We start from the raw sequence: 23,153 nt of genomic DNA, 5'->3' as shown, positions 1-23,153 counted from the left end.
GGCAGGACTCAGTCTTTACAGGAAGAATGAAAGTTAGGGATTAGAGACTGGAGTACACATCCCAGCATTTTCAGGTGCATCATGGTTCCAGGTTCAGAAGTGGCCACTCTGATGACCTAGTCTTACCTCCTTCATAAAACAGGCTAGTGAACGTCTTCAAAATGATTCCTGTTGGAACTACAGGAGAGCTTTCAGGAAAAAAAAAAAAAAAAGCAGTCAGGCTTGATTTTAAAATGGCCTGTAGTGGAGAAGTCCTCATTTTGGTAAGGCGTTGAGTTGTTATTACCCTCATTGGACAACATTTATACCTTATTTCCAATTTGATTTTGTTGACATCAGTAGTTTTCAGCCTATGGTCCACCAGCCCCACGGGTCTAAGAATTCAAAATGGGTATGCAGAACTTTCACTGGACATTTTCAAGGGGTCCAAAAATGAAAACAGGTTGAAAACCACTGGTCTAGGTTCAACTTCTAGCTGTTTGATCTTGTTATACTTTTGGTTTACTAGACATAAGTGCCCATTATTAAATATTTGTTCCTCATGGAGGTATTTACAGACAGTTAAGAACATAAGAATGGCCATACTGGGTGAGACCAAAGGGCCATCTAGCCCAGTATCCTGTCTTCTCACAGTGGCCTATGATAGGTGCCCCAGAGGAATGAGCAGAACAGGTAATCATCAAGTGATCCATCCCCTATCACCCATTTCCAACTTCTGAAAAACAGAGGCTAGTTACCCTATTCCAACCCATCCTAGCTAATAGTCATTTAAGGGATGTATCCTTATGTATTTATGTTGTTCTTTTTTGTACTCTGTTAAAGTCCTGCTCTTCACAACATTCTATGGCAAGAAGTTCCACAGGTTGACTTGCGCTGTGTGAAGAAATACTTCCTTTAGTTGATTTTAAACCTACTACCTATTAATTTCATTTGGTGACCCCTAGTTCTTGTGTTTTGGGAACAAGTAAATAACTTTTGTTTATGTAACACCAACAGACCTGAGTTGCTGGCTGTAGGGATAGAGCCTGTGAATATAGGGTCTAAAGCTCTGCACTCTACCATGTGAGCTAAAGGCCAGCTGGCTCTCAGGCAAGGCTGTGGAGCAGCCCACCCTCACCCCAGATGAGGTCTCAGTGCCCCTGGGTACTACACTTATTTACTGTTGGTGCATGAGCCCTTAACCATTGCTTTGTTAAGGTAAATAGAGCGAGCTCCTTGAGTCTTGCGCTACAGGGCACCTTTTCCAAACCTTTACTCACACAGGTGGCTCGCCTCCAGACGTGTCTTGTTTATCAACATCCTTCTTGAATTGTAAGCACCAGAACTGGACACACTATTCCACCAGTGAAAATACAGAGGTAATATTACCTCTACTTCTGCTCGAGATTCCTTTGTTAATTCATCCCTGGACCCCATGAAATTCTTTGTGCACTGGGGGCTCATATTCAGTTTGTTTTATCCAACATGAATGCTAAATCTTTTTCCAGAGTCGCTGCTTTTCAAGAAAGCGAACTCCCACCCCCTCTGCTGCCATGAAAGGCTATGTCTACATTGCCAGTCAGGGTCGATCTTCCAGAGTTCCGCACCTAACACAGACAAATGAAATCAAACACTCTGGGGTCAGCAGTTGACCCCTGGAGTCCTCAGTATCACAAAGAGTAAGTGACGTCAATGGAAGAAACTCTCCCATTGATCTTCCTTTGTGAGGACAGCCAGGTAAGTCAATTGCAGATAATTTGATTCTAGCTATGCAATTTCCATAGCTAGAATTGCATATCTGCAATCAACTTCGCTCCCTAGTGTAGACCAAGCCCAAATGCGGCTTGGATTCATTGTTCATTTGGCCACATGAAACCACCCACTGTTTGCCTGCACCTAGATTACCAAACAACCCAGATTGCTTCGAATATGTGATCTATCCTCTTCCTTTTTTACCACACCACCAAATCTGGTGTCACCCACAAGCTTTATCAGTGGTGGTTTTATGTTTGACAATTTAGTCATTTATTTAAGAGGGAGTTAAGAACATCAGAACATGGGCCACATCCTCCTGGGGTATAAATCACGTGAATGCGGATTTAGGACTCTAAATTGAGACATCCATGCTTAGAAAGCTAAGTCCATGGTTTTGCATATTTCCCTGAGTCTGACAAAGCTCTTTAATTTTAGCATAGTCTGAGCCATAATATTTGCCAGAAGCTTACCCTGTAGTGAAAGAAAGTGGGAGGAAATTATTTGCACAAATGGAATGATACCAGATACTAAAAATAAACAACTGCAAGTACAAACACAGCTTGGGTCAGAGTCATCACACAGTGTTAATATATTCTGGCATTTGCTTTCTTATATGTTTTGACAGAGGTCCATTTAGGCTTGTGAATGAATTATTCGCTCATGTACAGCTAACAATTTGACTCCCCATAAAGAAAAATACTTAGAAAAAATCAACCCAAACCTATTCTTAGCCATATTCATTGACAGTAAATATTTACCTGTATTTAGCCCTTTGTAAAAGGCAATCCTATTTTGCAGTTACTAGGTGATTCTTTGAACAGAATGATATTAATTACATGAGGTTTGACCCTGAACTGGTATCAATCAATATCATTCCCCTGATTGCAGTGACGTTACACTGATTTATGCCAGCTGGGGATCTGGGGCATGTGTCCTGCCCCTGAACAGGGAGAAATTTTAATCTTAGCATTCAGTTAGTGCCCTCAAACCAGGTAATTTAAAACAATAATCACATCATAATTTGCTTGGTGGGAACCGCTTTTGTTTGGAATCGTTCCCTGTCACTTTAATTAGCATGCCAAATGGAAATCTTTTGTTTCCAGCCATCACATATCCCTGGTTTGTGAAGAGTCCTTGGACTGCACTCAGGCTCCCTTTTCCCACGCAGTTAGAAAACAACAAGGTACCACTGAGACACAAGCCAACAAATGGATAATGGAAACATAGATTCCGAGGTCTATAATTTTTAATCATTTTTAAACTAGCTACAAAATGTCAAACACGTCACAAACAGACAGGAGACAGAAAGAATTTCACATTACATGCTGCAGTGATATTTATCTCACAGTTTATCTAGGTTTCATTCATGTAGGATATTTTTATTATTCATTTTTATTAAGTCAGCTACTGAACATCTGAGCGATTTGGTGTGCATAGCTCTAGGTAAGCAACAGAGAACTGTACTGATAACAAACCACAAGAGGATAGCGACTAGTAAGATAGGGCCTTATAAAAATTACATTTCTTTGCATCAATTCCTATGGTAGTCATCTCCTCCAAAAGATAGTCTTCAAAAGCAACAGACAAACCCAATATATTACACCTATTTCTTTTTGTCCTTGACATGTTTTCACCCAAAGGTTCAATTTTACTGGCAATGATTAAAGGGTGACGGCCAAATCCATCTTCTTTCATAATTAAAAAATGACCATGGTTAAGAACTGTATATATTTATATATATATCAACAAGAAAAAAGTGGCACTACTGCAAACTTGCTGGTATAACATAGTCCCAACACAGTCCCAATACCGAGCATGCTTTTGTTGTCATTTGTTGATGTGCTACTGCCATGGGAAAAGTCTTGTTTAAGTAGGAGTCTAGGAGTCTATTTAGTTCTCATGCATAAATGCATAAATCACACCACTTTTTAGTGCAATGCTTGTTATAGTTATAGAATTCCACATTGTCTAATCATGAAACCATAACAACAGAGGACAGCGATGGAGAACTGAAGACAGGAAGTTTAAGTGATACCCAAAGACTGGAGAATGGCAGTAGCTCTGTGGAATGTCACAGTTTTACAAGAACAATACTGTATAGTTAAAGGTTAACAGCACAGTTAGCATTCCAACATTGTCGTCATTCAGCAAACATCGGAAAGGAAAAACGAAAAGAGAGCAACCCAAAAAAAAACCAAAGAGAAAGAAAGATTCAAAACCAACAAACAGAAAAACTTAACCAAACAATCCCCCAAACTTCAGAGTGAGCTATCGCCATCAAATCAGTGCTATGTACAACCTTTGGAAAGAAAGATACCTAGAAAAAATAATTACAAGTATCATTTTTGGAAAGCCGACAAACGACACAGGACAACATTTACAATGGGGGCTGATATGTGCATGTGTGCAAACCTAGTAGGTAAATACCATGAGAAAAGCATGACAATACTGCCATCCTGGACAGTGGTTAGGAGAAAATGTATGACATGGCATTTAACCACTGCCCAGCATTTTTGTTGCACGTTGGTTGGCTTCATCAATCCTGTTTTTGTTGGAGTCAGCCTAAGGAAAAGGAAGGGAAGAAACAAGTGATTATGCAGCAGAGAGAGAATGTCTGCTTTGCTAAGTGTGTACTAGTGCTTTTCCTATCAGGGCCTTAGGTGCACCCACCTATCTGCTTCTTGGTCCCAGGCAGTGCTCCCTGTAAGCTGAGCTCTTGGGTGGCCACTCAAGAGAGATTTAAATCCAACCCAGCTAATTAGCAGAGTACCCTCAGTCAGAAGAATGTGTTTCTATTGATGATGGACATCCACACATGCCATGGTGCACATAATAAAATTTATTCTGCCCATGGATGGAAGAAATTAGAGTGCATACTGCTTCTGGCCAAATCAGGACAAGGACGCTCAGAAGTAGCATCAGACTGGACTTCTTGTGGATTTTGAAGCTCAGTAGAGGAAATGCCAGGTTATAGATTAGATCCCTTTTGACCTTACATGATGTGATTCTGCCATCCCTCCTGTTGTGATTCTCTTGCGTAGAGGTTTAGTGACTAGAACATTAAACTGGGATCTAGGTTCTAGGCCAGACTCTGCCCCTAGCTGGCTGACCTTGGGCAAGTCACTTTAATTCCCTGAACTTAGTTCCCAAAGCTGGGAGTATGGATATTCCAGTGAGCTCAATGAAAAAAAGCCCTGTGCAGGAGTGAGATGTTGTTATGCCTCCTGTGTGTAGTGTTGTAGCAGAGGTAGATATTGTGTTTCTCCACTTTAGGTAAAGTTAAACCATTACTTTTAGACTTATCCCCATTAAGATTTTCGCCTCTGCAAGCTGGTAATGATATTGCAGCATTCCTTGTATGTTGTAGGTTCGAGAATGCCGGAATACTCCAATAACATTAGTGACTTGCTCTGGCAATTGCAAAGCTGTTCATGGAGAACATTAATGGAGACCTGTATCTTTTCAGAAAAGCCATTAATATTTCTGTGTTTTTTCTTCATTAGCATCTACTGCTGTCTTCAGGTTTCTGCAACCTATGCGTTTCACCGATTTGAGACGTATAGTTACCCCTTCCATGTGTGGAAACTGAGGCATGGAGCGGCCCTCCCCCATCCCCCTGAAATGGCCCTTCCAAGCTCTTTTTAAAAGTGGCAAAATGAATACTCTTTTTTGGGGGTGGCTTGCGCCGTGTGTCCAATAATTGATTTGACAAATGCTACACAGAAGGGTATTTTTAGCCCAGTAATGAATGCAGAGGTACTTTTTTTTTTTTTTTTTTAATCTCTGGGCTAGCCCCTCAGCAAGTGTAAATCTGCATTGCTTTTTTGATGTCATTGGAGCTATTCTCATTTAGACAGGATGTGGATTTGGCTCCAGGCTTCTCTGGCTAACTCTGTTTATTCATGACAAAAGGGGCCTCTTCTGAAATTTTAGAATGGTGGAAAATGGTGAACAGTTTTTCATGAGGGAACAGGACTAAGGCTGGGGGAAGGTCATCAGAGATCAGGCCTGCTGATGGGGGCCAAGGGGGACAACAGCCCTGGGGCCCAGGATGTAGTGGTGGCGGCCAGGGCTCTGGGCCCCTTTGCAATGCTGCAGCGGCACTGCTGTGCTGCTCCACATGGATCTGAGGGGGAGGACCGGAGCTGCAGTCAGAGAGGCGCTAAAGCTGACTCCTGTTGGCCCTGCCCCTTTTGCCCTAGGCTCCTCCTCTTCTGGGAGCATGGAGCCAGGCCTCCATCCCACCTTGCCCCCAGGCCTGTGGTGGCTGTCAGCCCTGATATCAGAGATGAAGGTGTAACAGTCAGCTTGAACATGGTAAAGGCTATAGGTAGGTTTTGAACTCAATGGGAGTATTACAATTCACCTCCCTTAATAGGAGCTGAGGTAGGCCATGATGGAGCGCTTTGGAAAATCCCATCCCAGATTTATGACTCATTGTAACCCAAAGTCCTCTGGAGAGTGTGCCAAACCTCCAGGCCCTTCCTAAGTGCTTATATCTGGATCTCTCACTTAAGAGATGGAAAGAGCGAAGGCCTTTATCCACCATGCTGCATGGTTGATGAAGCAAAGATCAGTCCAGTGGTTGGTTCTCTAAGGAAGCTCCAGGTTACTTACACATCCAGCGACACTCCAGTGCTCTATAGGCACACAGAGCTGGCATTTCTGGGCACCTCTGCTTGACAAAGACTGGCACAAGGGTGGGATTGGTGTGACCCCAAGGGACTGAGGCTGTGGCTTCCCATCTTCTGTCTGACAGCACCTCCAGCTACCCAGTACCCCAAACCACCATGACAGACCATTAGTCCATTACTGAATCATGGGGAAGTGTCCTCCCTACTGAGTTACATCACTGCTTCCAGAAGCACCTGGGGTTTCCCCCAATGTTGACCCAATTCAGCTTTGCTGGGCTTAAGTCTCAGAGCTTGAAATAACAGCTGTAGAGATGCCAGGAATGACTTTAGTCCTGTTCCTTGATTGTTTTCCTGAGCCAAAGACTTGGTCAATTTAAGGACCCATTATTTCTCTTGATCTGGAGTAGATCTAGTCATGTGATGCACTTATCCTTGTTAGCTGGAGGGCACTATATTTTGCTGTGTTGGTCTGAACTGCCAGTGCTTGGTTAGGAAGAAGGAACATGCTACAGATGGGGAATGATCTCTAGTGGCAATACTCTTTAAGTAAGAGTGGAGAGAATTTAAGCATTGGTGCACAATGAAGACTGCCTTGATTTCACCCTTTCAAAAACATGATGCTTGATAGGTGAGCATGGTGGGCAGAGCCACTCTTCAGCAGCGCTTGGAGCTGTGTTCCCAGCCAAAGTCTGAGAAGCCAAGAGCCTTGCCAAGTCAGTGTGGTTCCTCAGGCTGGATTTAAACATCTGTGTTATTTTAAAAAGCTATGGACTAGCCAACGTACAGTGTTGTGCATCTAACTGTGTAAAAGGTTCACATAAAGGGTCAGATCCTCAGCTGGTGCAAATCAGTATAGGTGAATTAATGTTTGAACTGCACCTACTTATACCAGCTAATGATCTGGTCCTACACAAAGTGCCCAGTCAGTGTTTTCAATGAGGATGTTTCCTAAGGAAGAACTAGATCCAGCCTGACAATGGGATATTTCGCTCTTGTATTCAGTGCATCGTCAAGGCCATAGGCCCAAATGCCATACACCAAAGTTTCTTCTGTGGTAAATTACCCACTGATAAGGTTGTGTCATACTAGTGTTGGCTGCTAGCATGGGATAGCCTAAGTTCTGGACTTCATCTAGAATGGCATGCAGGTACCATGCCTCCCATTGCAAGAATGATATGACACATGGCATGCAGTAATACTGTAATCCCTCCTACTGTCACAGACACGCAATTTTTATTTAGTGCTGAGCTGAATCTTGGCAATCACAGAATACTCCTTATCAGTTTTGCTCGCTTTAGAAGTGTGAAGTTTCACAGGATGGAGCCATGAGAATGGCCCCAAATTTTTCAACGTGTTCTAGTTCCTTTTCTTTACAAAGCTTAGACTTGCTCACCTGACGTGACTGTGTCCCTTACATAACCTGACCCACCCTGATGTCTATCACAGGTGCAGTTAGTCCCATCACATCTTCAGGCACTTTGTTCATAGCTTAACAGGTTGCAGACTGCCATCATAAAGTGCTGTGTGTCCCTGAGTCTGCATATATTTTGCAGCAGGCACTGATTTACACAAGGGATGTGAAAAGCACATATGGCCACTCCTTTCTCTATTGGCTTCCTGCACAGGGAGGCTTGATAGCACATGCTATTCTGACTAAGATCAACATTAACTCCTTGGGCCAGATCCTCAGCTAAGGTAAATCTTCACTGAAGTCAATAAAGCCACAGTGATTTACACCTGCTGAGGTTCTGACCCTTATTTTCTTTTGAGGTCCTTTTTGGAGATCTGCCAAAAGACATGCAGGAACTAAGTGGTGAGGCTGCTAGGGGATTCTCTGTTAAGCATGGAAGTTGCTGTCAGCTTCTTGTGTGTAAAAATAGACCCAAACCCCAAAGATTTGCAATGCTGATCTGGTGTTGGAATGGTGGCCCTGACTTTTCAGTAGCTGTGGGTTTAATAGTGATTTCAAATGTAGTATTTATTATTTGTATTGTAGTAGCACACAGAAACCCCACTGGAAACTGGGGGAATTTAACTTTCCCTGTCATGGAAATGCCAGGCAATTCAGCCCTCCCTCAAATCTGCAGATCTCTGTGGGCTTCTACATTGCAATGCACACTTCTCCCTGAGTCCCGAAGTCCCTACCCGTACTGAGCTAGGCTGTCTCCCAGCTTCTGCTGCCCACCATGCAGAATAGCCAGCAGCATACATTACTGGATATTCTCTCCTCCATAGTAAGCACTTCTCTGTCCTAAGGATTTTGGGGGAGAATCTGGCAGAGATCTGCCAGTTCCCTCTTTTCACAGCCAAAGAAATGAGTCTCGGCAGAGGAATTGCTGACGGGTCTCTGATGGGCAAGTGGAGGAAGGGAGTTGGCAGCACGTTGCAGGTGAAGGCCTGCAGAGCAGAGCGTGGGGGCAGTCCATCTGGCCATGCCTGTTGGGCAATGTGACTTTTCTGGCTTAGCATGGAAAAGTCATTAGCCCAAGAAATACAGCAGACCTTACCTTCTCCATGATCCTGTCAATTTGGCGGTTCTGTGTGTCAATCTCGTTGCCCATATCCAGGGCCATGTGACGGAGATTTCCAATGATGCCACTGACCTGCTCAAGGTTTTCGTCCATTTCGCCTTCTCGGTCATCATTTGTTACCCTGTGAGAGAACACAGTGTATTGGAGCAGAGACAGACTCGGCCACTGTGGGCACCTCTGCAGCTATCCCAGCAGCTCTTAGCCAGTCAGTTCTGCCTACTGTTACCCAACCCTATGTACCCATCTGGTTTGGCGCAGTCGAATCTTCCTCTGGGCCATCCACCATCAACCGCTCTAATCCTGCCACCTTCAGAAGTACCGTGCGCAGTGCGGACAGCTTTAGTCTGCTCTGTCTCTGCCAGTGATGTTGCCTTTTGTGGTGGTTCTTCTGAGTGTTGCTCCTCTTGGACTTGAGGTTTTGCCTCTGAGGGAAAAGAATACTTCAGAGCTACCTGCAGGCTGCAAGGCAAAGAGATCCCTTCTACTTGTGTTGAGTTACCTGTGCCTTACTCACAATAGATGTTCTGTCCTGCCAGATTTGAAACTAATCAAAGCACTATCCTGGATCAGCCTTATGTCTGAGATTTTCAGCTTCAAAGATTCATTTTTAACTAACTAAAAATATACAAAGTGCATCGGTTCCTCTTGGATTCATCAGCTTCAGTATAAATTCTCTATTTCCCCTATTAATTCCATCCGATGGGGGCATCTTAATGAGCAGATTCAAGCCAGTCGTTAGCAGACCCTGCAAAAGAACTCAGCTGCTCTCTCATGAATTATGCATCAGCTTTAATAGTTGGCCAGTTGCTCAGGGAGTTACAGGTGAGCGATTCAAACACCAGAAAAAGCTCGGCCTGCTTGGAAACACCTTGGAAAGTCTCTACTTTTCACCAGCTCCTGTGTTTCGTAATGGGTCACAAAAGGTGGCAGATGGATAAACCTGAAGGCAGATTATCTTCTGTTATTCCACAGGAAAAAATATGGCACAGGCAACAGCAGCACAAGAGTCCCCTGCGATATTCCACCACTCGACGGGTGGACAGATAATGGTAGTGTCATGCCCCATAATGGCAGCTGAGTCACATACAGGTCAACATCCTGCAGGTTCCATCACAGTCCACACACCTCTCTTCATCCTAGCCTCCAAAAAGCGAGTAGTTAGTAGTTAACGGAAAAATATTTAACTATTCATCCGGTTAGCTCAGTCTTCACAGAGCAAAGCTTTGCACAATGGTAGATCTTTCCATAGAGCCACTGTCACTATGAACGTAACTGCCACTGCATTTACTTATCACTGTCTCCTTCACTAAAAGAGAAGGTTCGCAGGCGAGAAGCCAAGACAGCACTTTCTTCTAAGCGCATTTCACTCCAGCACCAGATACATGGAGGTTGCCGTCAAATGGCAATGTTCACCTGTATTGTGTGTACCACAGCATCCCAGCTACTGCACGGTTACTCCAGTTCAGCAAGAGGCATTGGGAAGTGTGTGGAGGTCAGCTTTGAGCAGTTCTACTGGAGACAATGGATGTGAGTCATGCCCTCGTCTGAGGGTGAGTGGAGCCTACACTGCACATTTTTTAGGGAACATCTTCATAGCCTGCTGCAGGAAGCTTTCCACCCCTGGCTGACAAACCGGGGCTTGTGGAGCTCATGTGCCCATCCTAAAGATAACCGTATAGGAGTTTCAGCTTGGGCTGTGGAGCCTTGGGAGAGGTGTGGACTTGCAAGCCTGGGATGCAGTCTCCTGCTGAGCCACAATTTCAAAGTGATGTCTACAGGCATTCTTCCAGACTTTATGTGAGCTCCGCTGAATTAACCTGGTCCACCCCGGCTGGGAGGCTGGATGTAGACATACTTGTAAATAGAAAAGACTGCTGTTTTCAGTTTAGCGGTGCACTATCTGCTGGCAATTGCTGATCATAGACTCATAGGGTTGGAAGAAACCAAAAGGAGGTCATCAAGTCCAACAAAGTCTGCTGATGTGTGGTGGTGCAGTTGCTCCTGGGCCCTTCTGAAGTGCCAAGGCAGCGAAGGGTGGCCCAGCACCACAGGTTTTTTTTTCTAATATCCAATGTAGACCTACCTACCATCCATCACCTGGCACCACAGAGAACAGCCTCTCTCCACCCACTTTGAAACCCCCCTTCACGTAGTTGAAGGCTTCTATCAAATCCTGCCTCACTCTTTTCTTCTGTAGACTAAATAAGTCCCAAACCCTCTCTTAACTCATGTGCTTCTACCTCCAAATCATTTTCATTGCCCTCCACTGGACTCTCTCCAACGTATCCACATCCTTTCTGCAATTGGGTGCCCAGAGCTAGATGCAGCACTTCATATGTCGCCTCACCAATGCTGAATAAAGGGGGACACTTACCCATAACGACTAGGTATCTTGGAAAGAAATTATGAAGTGTCATTTATAGGACACCTTTCACCTTTGAAGTACTTTGTAATCATTAACTACTTACACCTCTCTTTTCCTGCATGGAGTGGTGCCCACAGAGAAGCCAGCTGAAGTCAATGGTGGCCTGATCATGTGTGCCAGGCCCACCAATGGGAGGTGGGGGGAGTGCAAAAGGGGCAGTTGCCCCTGGGCTGGGTGTTTTCAGGTGCCACTGCTGCTACTGTGCACGGCTGTGAATGGCTGTGAGGAAAAGGGAGGGGCCAGCACTGTGGTTAGAGCCGGATGCCTTAGGCTCCACCCCTTCTTCCCTGGGTCCTGTCCATTCCAGGCATGGAACTGCCTCGTGCACCTTGTCCCAGGGCCCACGGCAGCTGCTGGCATCACCGATGTGGGCACAAAAGTTCACCCTTTTGCTTCATTTTGCAGACTCGGTGCCTTAATCCTAGCAACATCCTGGTCCATCAGGCAAGTCATTAGTATTAATCCCATTTTGCAGCTGGGGAAACTGAAGGAGAGAGGTTAATGGCCACTGTTTCAAGAGGCCACTAACTGAGGCCCTATGGCCTGACTGGCTTATCCACTGAGAACATACAATTCAAGCTGAAATCAATGGGAGCTGCTGCTATTCAGCATCTTTGATGATCACATGTCAGGTGAACGTGAGCACCAACTAATCAGTACAAAATGTTGGCCTAAGTAACTTCTGTGGTGCCACAGAGTGCACTAATGAAGAATATAGGATTTCAGACCAGATGGAAGAACTCTAAATATATCCCCACCAGGGAAAAGAATAAGAAAACAGCGGATAACAAGGCTCACCTGCGGATAAAGCCACCACTGATAGCCATCTGCTCCCGTTCATCCACAACACGTGCTGGTTGGCTGGCTACAACCCCATCTTGATTATTGCCCCAGGCTTTTTTGTAAGCATCACTTGATTTAAGCCTAGGCAAAAAAGAAGGTGAGCAACAACGCACCAAGGAGAAAGAGACAAGTGCAACTATCTTTATGTCTCCAAGCTAAGAGCTACATCAAGCAAATGAGTTTTGAGATAGAGGGGCTTTTATTGTATACCGATATATCATACACCTCAACAAAACTTTTATTTTCTTTTGCTGCCACAACCTCCATATTGCTTTGAGATTTCATTTCCAATAGAGTGAATTGCAAGAGGCCAGTCTGCATCATTGCACACTGGGTTTGGGTTTGTTGGCTTGTTTTCCAAGAACAACAGAAAGCAAATAAAAATAACGGTAACGGGGATCACATTCAGTTGTATTACAGCAACACGTGTATATTTGGACACAGAACACAGAGAACATACTGGCAGACAGACACAGAAACGAAACTGCCAAATATAGTGTGTACATCACATCACAGCAACACACCAGCTTAGAGAAAAATAGATTGGGCTAGATTTGAACACAGTCTCATGCAAAAGATTCTCTTTTTTTAAAAAATATCTGTGGCACAGTGGGAACCTCAGGCCCTGGCTTTTCCAAGTTTTTTTTAAAAGTACACAGCATTGCAGGAAGAAGGGCTTGTTTGTAGAGTTTGAATCTCAGGGAGTGTAATTTCATTAACTTTCTCAATAATATATCGGTACTTGAAAATCGTAACCATACATCGACAGTTGATGTACAAACCTTTGTCCACAGAGACAAAAAGTAAAATAGGCAGAAGTGAGATGAGTGCAGGAGAAAAATACAAGCAAACTAGCATCAGAAAGGGAAATTCCTCTATACTTTCTTCATGCACCAGCTACAGGCATGAATAAGAAGTGAAGCATTCTCATTAAGCACAACTGCCCCAGTGGCTCATCATACTCTTAATGCACCAGCAGTAACAGCCTTTGCAATGAGCAACACCCAGGCACAAATGGATCTTGGCCTTAGAGAACCTGAAACCTCAGGACTTTAAAAAAATAACCTTGCAACAGGTCATTGCATTAGTTGATGCAAACTTTCCAAGAGCCACTTTTGACTGAGCCGCCATGATGAAAAAAATTAAAATCCAGGCATACCTGCAGTGGCAGATATTAAGATGTGCAGCATACTTTGGGTTTCTCTGACCCTAAAAGGATCAGAGGACTTCAGTAGCAGAAATCATCAACTTTGTAGTCTGTAACCACAGAACTTCATTTTGTTCCACCAATTGAGCCGGTTTCAGCCACGTTCTGGGGAATGGCAAATTCCAATTTCCTTGTTCTGCACATTCCTATGATTGTCCATAAAAAAAAAAACAATCCTGCAGCTTGCTCTTTGGTGGAGGGAGCAAACAAACTTTAGGACGAATCGGGGGAGGTTACTGAAATAAGCTTTAGATACTCCCACCATGTAATTCTAGACTCCCCCAAGCTGCCAGGAATTTGTGTTGTGCAAAGATGAATTACATACTAAAAGGGTATCAGTAAAGCACCACTGAAGGGGATTTTCCAGGGAGTCATCAATGCTGCTAGTTTTTTGTTTTTTTTTTAAATCTCTTAGAATTTAGAAAGATGATATTGAGGGTTTTTTTGCTAGGTGAAATGGATTACACACCCTGTTTTCTGGAAATGAATGAGGAAAATGTCTCTAAACAGTACTAGAGATTGACACCCCAAATGCTGCACATATAGTTATTGCTTATGCATTTGCTTTTAGACCATTGCCACATGCAGAAGGTAAGATATCTCACATGAGTTTGTATAGCCCATCCAGAGCCTGATCCCATGTCTTTTGTGCTTGCCAACCTCCCACCCAAAATCAATGAGTGAACTCCTGGCTCTATTGCAACTAATGGAACTTTGGCCATTGACTACAAGGGGGCCAAAATTTCAGCCAATGAGAACTTTGGCTGATGAAGGAATGTAGGAATGGGCCCTAAATTGGAACACCCGGTTCATTTAACATTATTTCTGTGTCATGGGGAATTGTTAAATATGAAAGGAAAAGGAATTGTGGGAACTTTGCAGTGATGCTGGTATTTGGCCCTTATGGGTTTCTCTTCCTGCTGAGCAGCACCTCTAAGAACAGTTGCTCTTTCCAGAAAAATTGATTCCTGGCTTGAGGACGGTGAAAACTGCCTCTAGAAGCAAGACAAGTGCAGTGCTGCAGCCTGACGCTGTGATTAGCCTCACTGAATGCATTGCTTGCTTAGGGAGCTGCTCATGTCACAGTGACTGGTCTGGTTCCACCTTCTACTTTGAAAAAATAAATAACAATTTGTAGCACTGTGACACCTATTAAACCTAATATGTTCTGCCCCAAATACCTGAATGAGCCTTTCCATCTGCACTCAGGAGAGAACATGGTACGGCCATCACTGTGAAGTGGTAAATATTTGAGTGCCAAATTCTCCGGCAGTAAAAGCTGATACTGGGGGGTGATGTCAATGGAGTTAAACTGAATTATAGCAGTGGATGATCTGGCCATGAATTTTTAATGGCTTTCTCAACAGTTGGTGCACTCAAAAAAGTCAAGATTTCCTGCAGTATCCCCTGGGGTTTGCTGTATTTAAGAGTCTAGCTTGCAGGATAGGATTTGCAGAGGATTCCTGCCTCGAATATTCCTATCACAGGTAGACTGATTCCAGGAATTACAGGCAAGCAGGGCTGCTGATCTGCCCTGTGAAAGTATACAGCCCATGTCTCCTCTCTGCTGCTACTGAATGCTCCTGTGCAGAGGGGAGGCAAGGGCAGAGTTGAGACTCTAGGCCACACTGCAGCTGGTGCAAGATTCCCTTCGCAGCATGGGTGTGCATGTCTCTTTGAATTCTATCCCTGACATTGCCTGGTGCACCCTGATGGAGTTAGACACACAGTAGGGTCATATATACACTGCAGTGGGGCCAAATATAGGCTGCAAAGATAGCCTTTGTACCTTAGCACACCATATCAAACTAAGAAAATTGACTTTTTAAGCTCAACTGTTATATTTAGGTCCCATCTCCCTCCTCACCCTCCAAACAAATACCAGTATTACACTTCCCTTCAATAAATTAACTTCAAAAGAAAAGGTGCTCACTACCGCTACGTCTGCACAGAGGGCGCTATTTCCGGATACAGGAGTATCCCGAAATACCTGCCCACATCTACGAAATGCACCCATTGTCTTGAACCAGTTTTTGAGGTAACGGGCACGCTGTTCTGGCATCCTTGTAAACCTCATTGCGCGAGGATTACAGGGATGCCTCGAAATAGTGCTTTATATTGGCATATGGTGCCATTTAGACAGTGCCACCTGCCAAAATAGCCTATTTCAAAATTGATTCAAAATAAGCTACACGATTTGCGTAGCGCAAATTGCATATTTATTTTGAGGTTGGGCTTTCGTGTAGACGTAGCCTAGGAGAACAACACTGTTCCTACTATTCTTAGTGAAAAATCCCAGGGAATTCTGGGGAGTTTAGACCAGTTTAGCCTGGGTAAGAATAACATCAAGTTCAGTCCCAATTATGAGATAAATCAAGCAACTCTTCCCTGCAGAAGACTGCAGCATGGTATAGTCACCCCAGTGAAACCTATGGGTTTGTTAATTATAAATTGATTTTTAATAACTATCTATTCTTATAATTTGCACATTGCTAGACTGCATGCTAGGTCTTTTATCTATTCAGAAATCTGGTCTTTCCAGTGTTTTTCATAGAATCATAGAATCCTAGGGCTGGAAGTGACCTCAGGAGGTCATCGAATCTAGCCCCCTGCCTACAGCTGGATCAACCCCAACCAAATCGTCCCAGCCAGGACTTTGTCAAGCCAGGACTTTAAAACCTCTATGGATGATCTGCAAAGCTAAGAATGACCCTCACAACCACATACCACATTTTTTTGTTGCATTTGAAGCAAGTTTTGCAGTACTTCAAGAACAGGTTTCATTTGAATGTGATGGCATGCAAGCGAACCAGACATATTTCAACATTTCTGCTTAGTGTACGTTCTACCCAATGGAGAGAAATTTGGCATGACCAGTTCAGTGGTTCTAAATTTTGATTAATTACAAGATGGTAACTACTGTAAGTTGGGATCAAAATGCAAAACTTCATGTCTCTTTCAAGATCATGTCAAGGGAGGTATCTACTGAGCAATGGAAAGATATTCATTTCCCTTCCAGAATTTTGATACTTGTCCCAAATGACCTCTTCTGCAAGTTTTAACTATACCTTTTTTCACCTTGATCATGATAACATGTTTTTGTTTTTGTTTTTCTTTTTTTTTTAATTTCAGGTTCTCCAGGAAAAAAAACAAAAACAAAACAGCCCTGATGTTACCCAGATTTTTGTCAGCTAGGTAGTAGTACCACAGAGTACACTTTCTGTAAAATGTTGAAACTTTTATCATTAAAAGGTGTTTACAGTAAAGCTTTCACTGCAGTATGCCTGATTTTAATGCATCTACAGTAATTCCCACTGAATTGTCTATACTATGAGATGAATGCATTGGAACCAGAATCGTTCTATCTGCATGCCACATGCTCATCCTGTCCATGTGCCTAGCAAGGATGAGCTTCACAAGGCTTTCAAGATTGGCCTTGAGTGCTCAAAAAGATTCAGGCAGGCAGGCAGCACCTACTTGTTACATGGACAGACACAAAGACCACAGAATTTTCCTAGGTCCGTCAAATTCTTTTCTGCTTCTTTCATGTCCTTATTGATTTGGTCCATTCCCTCTTCGATGCGTTCCAGTTGTTCTGATTAAACACAAGTATTTTATCCCCACAGAATGAAGCAGATGGAAAAGGACAAAGAAAAAAAAGACAAAAACTTCAGACATTCACTGTGACAAAAAAACTGGACACCACATAGCAGAGCCGGTACCCAGTACCTACTTGTTACAAGGACATATGAAAAGGCCACAGCATTTCCCTAAATCTTTTAAATTTTTCTCAGCCTCCTTCATGTCTTGGTTGATATGGTTCATGCCTTCTTCAACACGATCGAGTTGTTCTGGTCAGGACAAAGGGATGACAGCATGGAATGAATTGTATTTTTGCTGCTTGTTTGTCTTCAACAGAATATGAAAAATGACCATGGGAAACTGAATTAATAGCCATATTACAATGCATTAATCAGAGCTGATGCATTGCTGCTGGGATGTATGCCAAGCTAGATGTTGAAGTGCAATGCCTTTCACTAGCATGGATAGAGTAAAGCAAAACAAAACAAAAAAAGAGAGAGAGATGTTTGAAATATATTAAACAAGATGTAATGGCATAGAAAGGAAACACGGTCAAATCCTTAAAGTCCAGAAACATAATACAGTACATCCACTTACTAAGACACCAATGACATCCAAGAGAAAGAAAAAAGATAGAGTTATCCGGCATTTATTTACGCACTTTAATAAAAGAACAAGTCTCATTCAATGGACAATACCTTAATTACTTACGCTTACAAAGGCCTTTGAATTAGATGGCTGATGATGCAACTGCTTTGATTTGTGGATGAGTAAGTGAGGGGACAGTTAGTAATGATGATAAAGATGGATATGAGCTGTCCTGGTAAGACCTATGTCCAGGTACACATATTTGAAGGGGCTGGGAGAGTTGAGATCCAAAATTTGGTTCTGGTCCTTCTCTAGTCAGAAGAGTCTTCTCTCAGGGATGCTGCTGCAAGTCAGTAGTAAACCCATTGGGGTCAAGGGAGTCATGCCAGTCTAGACACCTTCAATAACACTCATTAAAGATTATGGGAAGGTTCCAGTTGACTCAATGAGCTTAGTAGTAGGCCCCTCACTGACGTTCACAACAATTCGTTATGCCAGTATGAGTCCATTTACTTTAATGAAATTACTCCTGATTTGCACTGGAACTAGTGACAGAACCATCCTGCCAGTAAAGGGGTTTATAGAGACCCAGTGCTGCTCCAGTGACATCAAGGGTCTGCCTGATTACCCTTGGGCTGAATTTGCTCCATGTTTTGCTAGGTAACTCTGTGGCTAAGCATAATTTCACAAGTGAAGCTGAAAAAAAAATAAAATACCCAAAGCAGCCACATGCAGTAACGCAAACTTATAGGCATAGCTCCTTAGGTGTTAAGAATAACCACAACTCCGCTGAGATCATAGAGCTTAACTTGGATTTCAATGGTGCTTTACCATTTTACTCCAGTTGAGGTTCTAGCCTGTAGTTTTGTCTTCAAAACGCAAATGTGTCATGTGTTGGCCAAACATTGTATAGGGCTCTATTTTAATCAATGAAAACTTTTAGCCAAGTAAATCATTACTCACTGTACACAAATAATGACATGTCTAACATGTTAAACTGGTTAAATTCACATTTCCTGCACTGGATACAGAAAATACATACAGACTTTTCCGAGTGTTAGACTGGGGGGAGAAAGAGATGAGAGGACACAAAAGTGTAATAACTACAATGTGATGCCTGAAGGTAAATGGACCATGCCAAGAAAAAAATAATATATTTCAGAAATGAGAGCCCATTCATGTCCCTGTTGAAGTCATTAGAAATCTTCCACTGGCTTCAGTGGGAAGTGGAAAAGACCTCATTTCTTCCTGCGGTTTCTGAGGACACTTTGAGACGAAGGTTTTCAAGACTTAGGGTGTTTGGATACCCATTTCACATCAGAATTTCATGCATTTGAATTGATCTTTACAGGAGTTGGGTATTTTGGGCTTTGAAAACCTCAGCCCCAATTATTTAAGATGAAAGAATTTTAAACATTTTATTTATGCTACTTAAGGTTTGTTTTTTTGGTTTGCTTGGTTTTTTTTTTCTTCTCAATTTGAAAGTGAAAGCAGATGTGTCAACAAGTGATGTGTTGGTTTCGGTCTTCTCCACATCCAGCTTCATGTGTTTGGATTCCCAGCACTGAAGAGGATTGTCTGAATCTAAATGAAACCCTATGACATTTTGAGGCCTAAATGACCTGGCAGTGTCCTTTGGAAGGAATGGACCTCACAGGATTCAAGAGCTAAACATTGATATGAAAATCTGAGCAACATGCTTCACCTGCTTTGTCAAATACAACTGTTGAACAGAAACCAGAAACCTTTCATCTGTTCTTTACCATTAGAATCCTCACACACGGAACTGCAACTAGCTTAGGTGATCATCAATTCCATCTTAAACAGCACAGTCATCAGAGAAGTGACCAGGTAGTGTAAAAAGGGCATTTCTGCTCACCTGCTCTGCTCCTTATGTACTCAAAGTCTGCTGCCGACTAACTGACTAACAATCTTTAGCTTCGAACAGCACATGCTGCTGTGGGACAGCAAACTGGATTCTATTCCGACTCACGCATCATGACAAGAATTGCTAGATATGCCCCAGTTATGGATCACTTTTTAGTAGGGGTGGTGATGAAACAACTGGACTTGATGATGCCAGACAGGGCTCTCAGGTAGAAGATTACTTGACATTTTTGGCATGGTCATCCATCCGAGAAGCAATACATACAGACCCTGCTGGTGCTATTTTTACAGTTACTTTGCAGAGGATACCTGGATATGTAGTCTCAACATAATTTGGCCAATAGAGACAACTGAGCTTCCAGCAAGCATCAATCACAGATCAAATATGAATGATGAACCTTGAGTATGATCCTTCATTCCTCATGCAGGCAAACGCCCTCTGAAGTCAAGAGTAGGATGGGGCCTTTGAACTTTTACTCCCAACAGATTTTCTGTAATGTTCCCCATCATGGCAAGTCAGGCAAGGGTTAACTGAAGGGTGTATTTTACATGGCTCAATAACATCTTTAAATCATATCTCTTACCACAGCTCTGCTTTAATTTATCATACATCAGGATTTGTGAGTATGCTTCCGTTTGTGATTCCATTTGATGGCAGCCTTCATGAGAGCTTATGCTATCCCTGGGGAACAAAACTGCATACAAGCAATTTATTTCCCCATGAAGGTGAACCACATCAGCCTCCAAAGCCTGTATTGCCCTAGTAGCCCAGCACTTTAGACATCTGGCTGCTCCTTCTAAAATGGCTTGTTTAATTTAAATCTAACAGGCCAGATTCTTAGCCGACTTAAATCAGCAGAACTCCAGGTGCTTCAATGGAATGATGCCAGCTTACAGGAGCTGAGGATCTGACAAATAGGCAAGATGGATGAACACACTCTATCTGAATCACCATTACAGCAGAATAAAAATGAAGGGGGGTTACTCTGGATTATGTTGGTTAAGCAGAGATCAGAATCTGGCCTAGACATTTTGTCACTGATGCAGCATTTGATGGCTCACAAACAGTTAAGGTCATATATATTTAACTGGCTTCCCCAATCTAATTTTCTTTCTATTATACCAGATCAGCTGGGGCAGAAGAAATGACAATTTGTGCTAGCAAAGCATCTGCTCCCAAGCGATTTAGTAAAACAGACTCTCCATGTGAAAGGGATATCAATTATATGGATTCTAGCTATCCAGCTGGGTGATAATGGACATGTGGATCACCATGACCAGAGCCTCATCATGTAGAGAAAAGGGTACAGTCTCCTAATAAATGGAAGAGAAGGCAGGTCTTAACAGTGGTCCTGTCTGCTCAGTGAGTGTCATGGAGAAATCCACAGGATCTCTAGGCTACTGTGACCAATGTGGTCCAGATGGCAGGGGAGCCAGTTCGTCAAAGCACTTTCTGCTCCCAATCATCACCACTGTGTCTTGCCAAGGAATAATTCGAGCCAGTTGTTTTCCAAATGTTGATGACTCTATGACAACATTGGCTCTGTCTATAGAAAATGAGCTACAGCTGGGTGCGGACTGTAGAGGTGCTGGCGGCAGAATTTTGGCACCTCACTTCCTCTCCAAGTGGTCTCCTGCCATACCGAAAGGGATGGGAACATGGCAAATCCCTGGTTTGCTTTGTCAATAAAAAATTTTAGGAATCATATTAAGCGTATATTTAGCACCCTATAAGGAGAACACAAGAGCACATTTCCTCTGCTTTTCCCCTGATAAGATCTACAACATGAACAAAACTACGTAGTATCCCGTGGCTTGACCCTGGGTAGCACAGACAGTGAGCAACCTTCACTGAAGTCAATTGGCCAACTCTGAGGTCGTCATACCATCTCGGCCTATGCGCAGAGGACATCCTACATGCAGAGATCTCAATATGTGCAAAACGAGGTTCATTCTTTTTCCTGCAGCGTCCATTTCTCTGCCATTACTCTGCAGAATGCTCTAGGGCCTGTGAGGGGAGAATGGGTGTGTAAGATGAGTGGAGGAAGGAGCATCACTCCCAGGAACCCTTCATCGGTCAGGAAAGAAGGTCATGTAACCTCAGGCCATGTTCTATCCCACGCCTCTCCTCTCACACTGGGCATGCCCCTTTAATGGATGGAAGAAGCAACTGTTGGTGGTTGGAGCCCTGTCAAGTAGCTCCACTGAAGTCACACAGTCAGGGTGGGTGGGCTTCAGGAGACCCAGAGATACAGTGAAAGCTTGAGGCAGCTGTGGAGAAGGGTGAGGGACCTTTAGGGATCCTTGGAGCCTATGGCATATTCACAGAGTGGAGCAGTGACTGGGAAGAAATCTACACAAGCTTCTCTCAGTGGATTTCGCCTGGTAAGGGGCAGTTTCGACTTATTCCTTACTGAGCCTAATTTCACTGGCTTTGGAAGGAATATCTGGGCCCTTGGGTGTTTGGGATATCGAGTATTGCTCTGACTGTTGCAGGTCCTGATCTAAAGCCCATTCAAATCATTTGAAAGATCCCTGTTGACTTCAGTGGACATTGAACCAGGCCTTTAGGTCCCCCTAGTGAATGTGGCTGCTGTTGGACTTCTAATAAAGGGCCTTGTGATGGCCCACTTTGCAGTAGCTGTCTGTGGGGATTCAATGTACTGGGTGCCCTAGTGACCTGCAAATGAGACTGAACTCTTAGAGCCAAGAGGAGCTAGCCAAAGTAGTTTTCACCCAGAAAACCATCTAAATACCTACTATTACAGAGATACATTGGCCTCTTTCCTCTACAGGGATGATTTCAAAGACACTTGCTTACTGATGCCAGAAAGTGAGTTCTGCTCTGTGTTATTGAAACAGAAGCTGGCTGTGTTGCATCTACTAAGCTTTCTGCAACATCAAAGCAAACGTGTTGTCTAGAAAATCTAGAAACAGAAAAACCCAAAGGGGGCTAAGTAGTTGGAAAGATGAGATATTTTGTTAGTCACCCTTGGAAAGATCAGTGTAGCCTTCTTAATCTAGATGGCATCTAATAAACATTTTAAGTCACTTGTGACGTCAGGGCCATTGAACAATGATCACACAGGTATGTTCACAAATGCTTTCTTTCATTGGATAATCTGCTGAGATATCCGTGAGTTACACATGCTGCACTAACTGTAGGGTTGTAAAAATCATCAGAGGTAAATTTTGCCCAATTACATATAAAAAGTACATCGCAATTTAAAAAAAGTTGCAGCAATTATTATTAGACTGGCATGCTGCTAAATATTACACAAACATAATTAAAATGCATTTATCATAGTACCATGATTACAATATTCCTTGGCTTTGCAGCATGCTCAGTCTCTTTTTTGAGAAAGCTGCAATCTATAATTACTAGAGTAATTTACTGAAGCACTGAAGGCATGACTATGACCATTTTAAAGAAGCTTTTATGTTGTCTGAATATTTCCAGTTGTACTGACTGGCTGCACAGTTGATCATAGAATGTCCGGGTATATTCAATGGGAATTTAGTACAGAATTCCTGGATTAGGAAAAGATCAAATGGCCCAACCATAAAACCCTTATATGTGTAATCCTTGCTCAAAAGTGTAATCTATGCATAGTCAATAGAACTACTCACCTAGCTAAGGACTCCTGGTATGTACAAGGCTTTTCAAATAGATTTTTTTGGATAGTTACTGGCTTTCACTCACAACATTTGTACTTATTGAT

General features: G+C 43.1%; 1 protein-coding gene across 2 annotated transcripts in view; it reads right to left on the bottom strand.

Moving 5' to 3' along the window:
- Window positions 1-4,038: 4,038 nt before the first annotated feature.
- Window positions 4,039-23,153, bottom strand: part of SNAP25 (synaptosome associated protein 25) — a 44,707-nt gene continuing 25,592 nt past the window's right edge. The window contains exons 4-7 of one of the 2 annotated variants that reach the window (XM_074988471.1): window positions 17,108-17,225; window positions 12,123-12,248; window positions 8,876-9,020; window positions 4,039-4,296 (exon numbers count right to left, since the gene is read on the bottom strand). In XM_074988471.1, coding sequence (XP_074844572.1) covers window positions 4,228-4,296; window positions 8,876-9,020; window positions 12,123-12,248; window positions 17,108-17,225 — 458 coding nt within the window. In that variant the 3' untranslated portion in view covers window positions 4,039-4,227. Of the gene's footprint in view, window positions 4,297-8,875; window positions 9,021-12,122; window positions 12,249-16,851; window positions 16,970-17,107; window positions 17,226-23,153 lie in introns of both variants that reach the window. The other variant, XM_074988470.1, reaches the window with a different exon arrangement.

This window comes from Carettochelys insculpta, chromosome 3, assembly GCF_033958435.1.
Source record: "Carettochelys insculpta isolate YL-2023 chromosome 3, ASM3395843v1, whole genome shotgun sequence".
NCBI classification, from domain to species: Eukaryota; Metazoa; Chordata; order Testudines; family Carettochelyidae; genus Carettochelys; species Carettochelys insculpta.
Note: the sequence above shows the minus strand (reverse complement) of the source record. Positions and strands in the feature narration are given on the sequence as shown.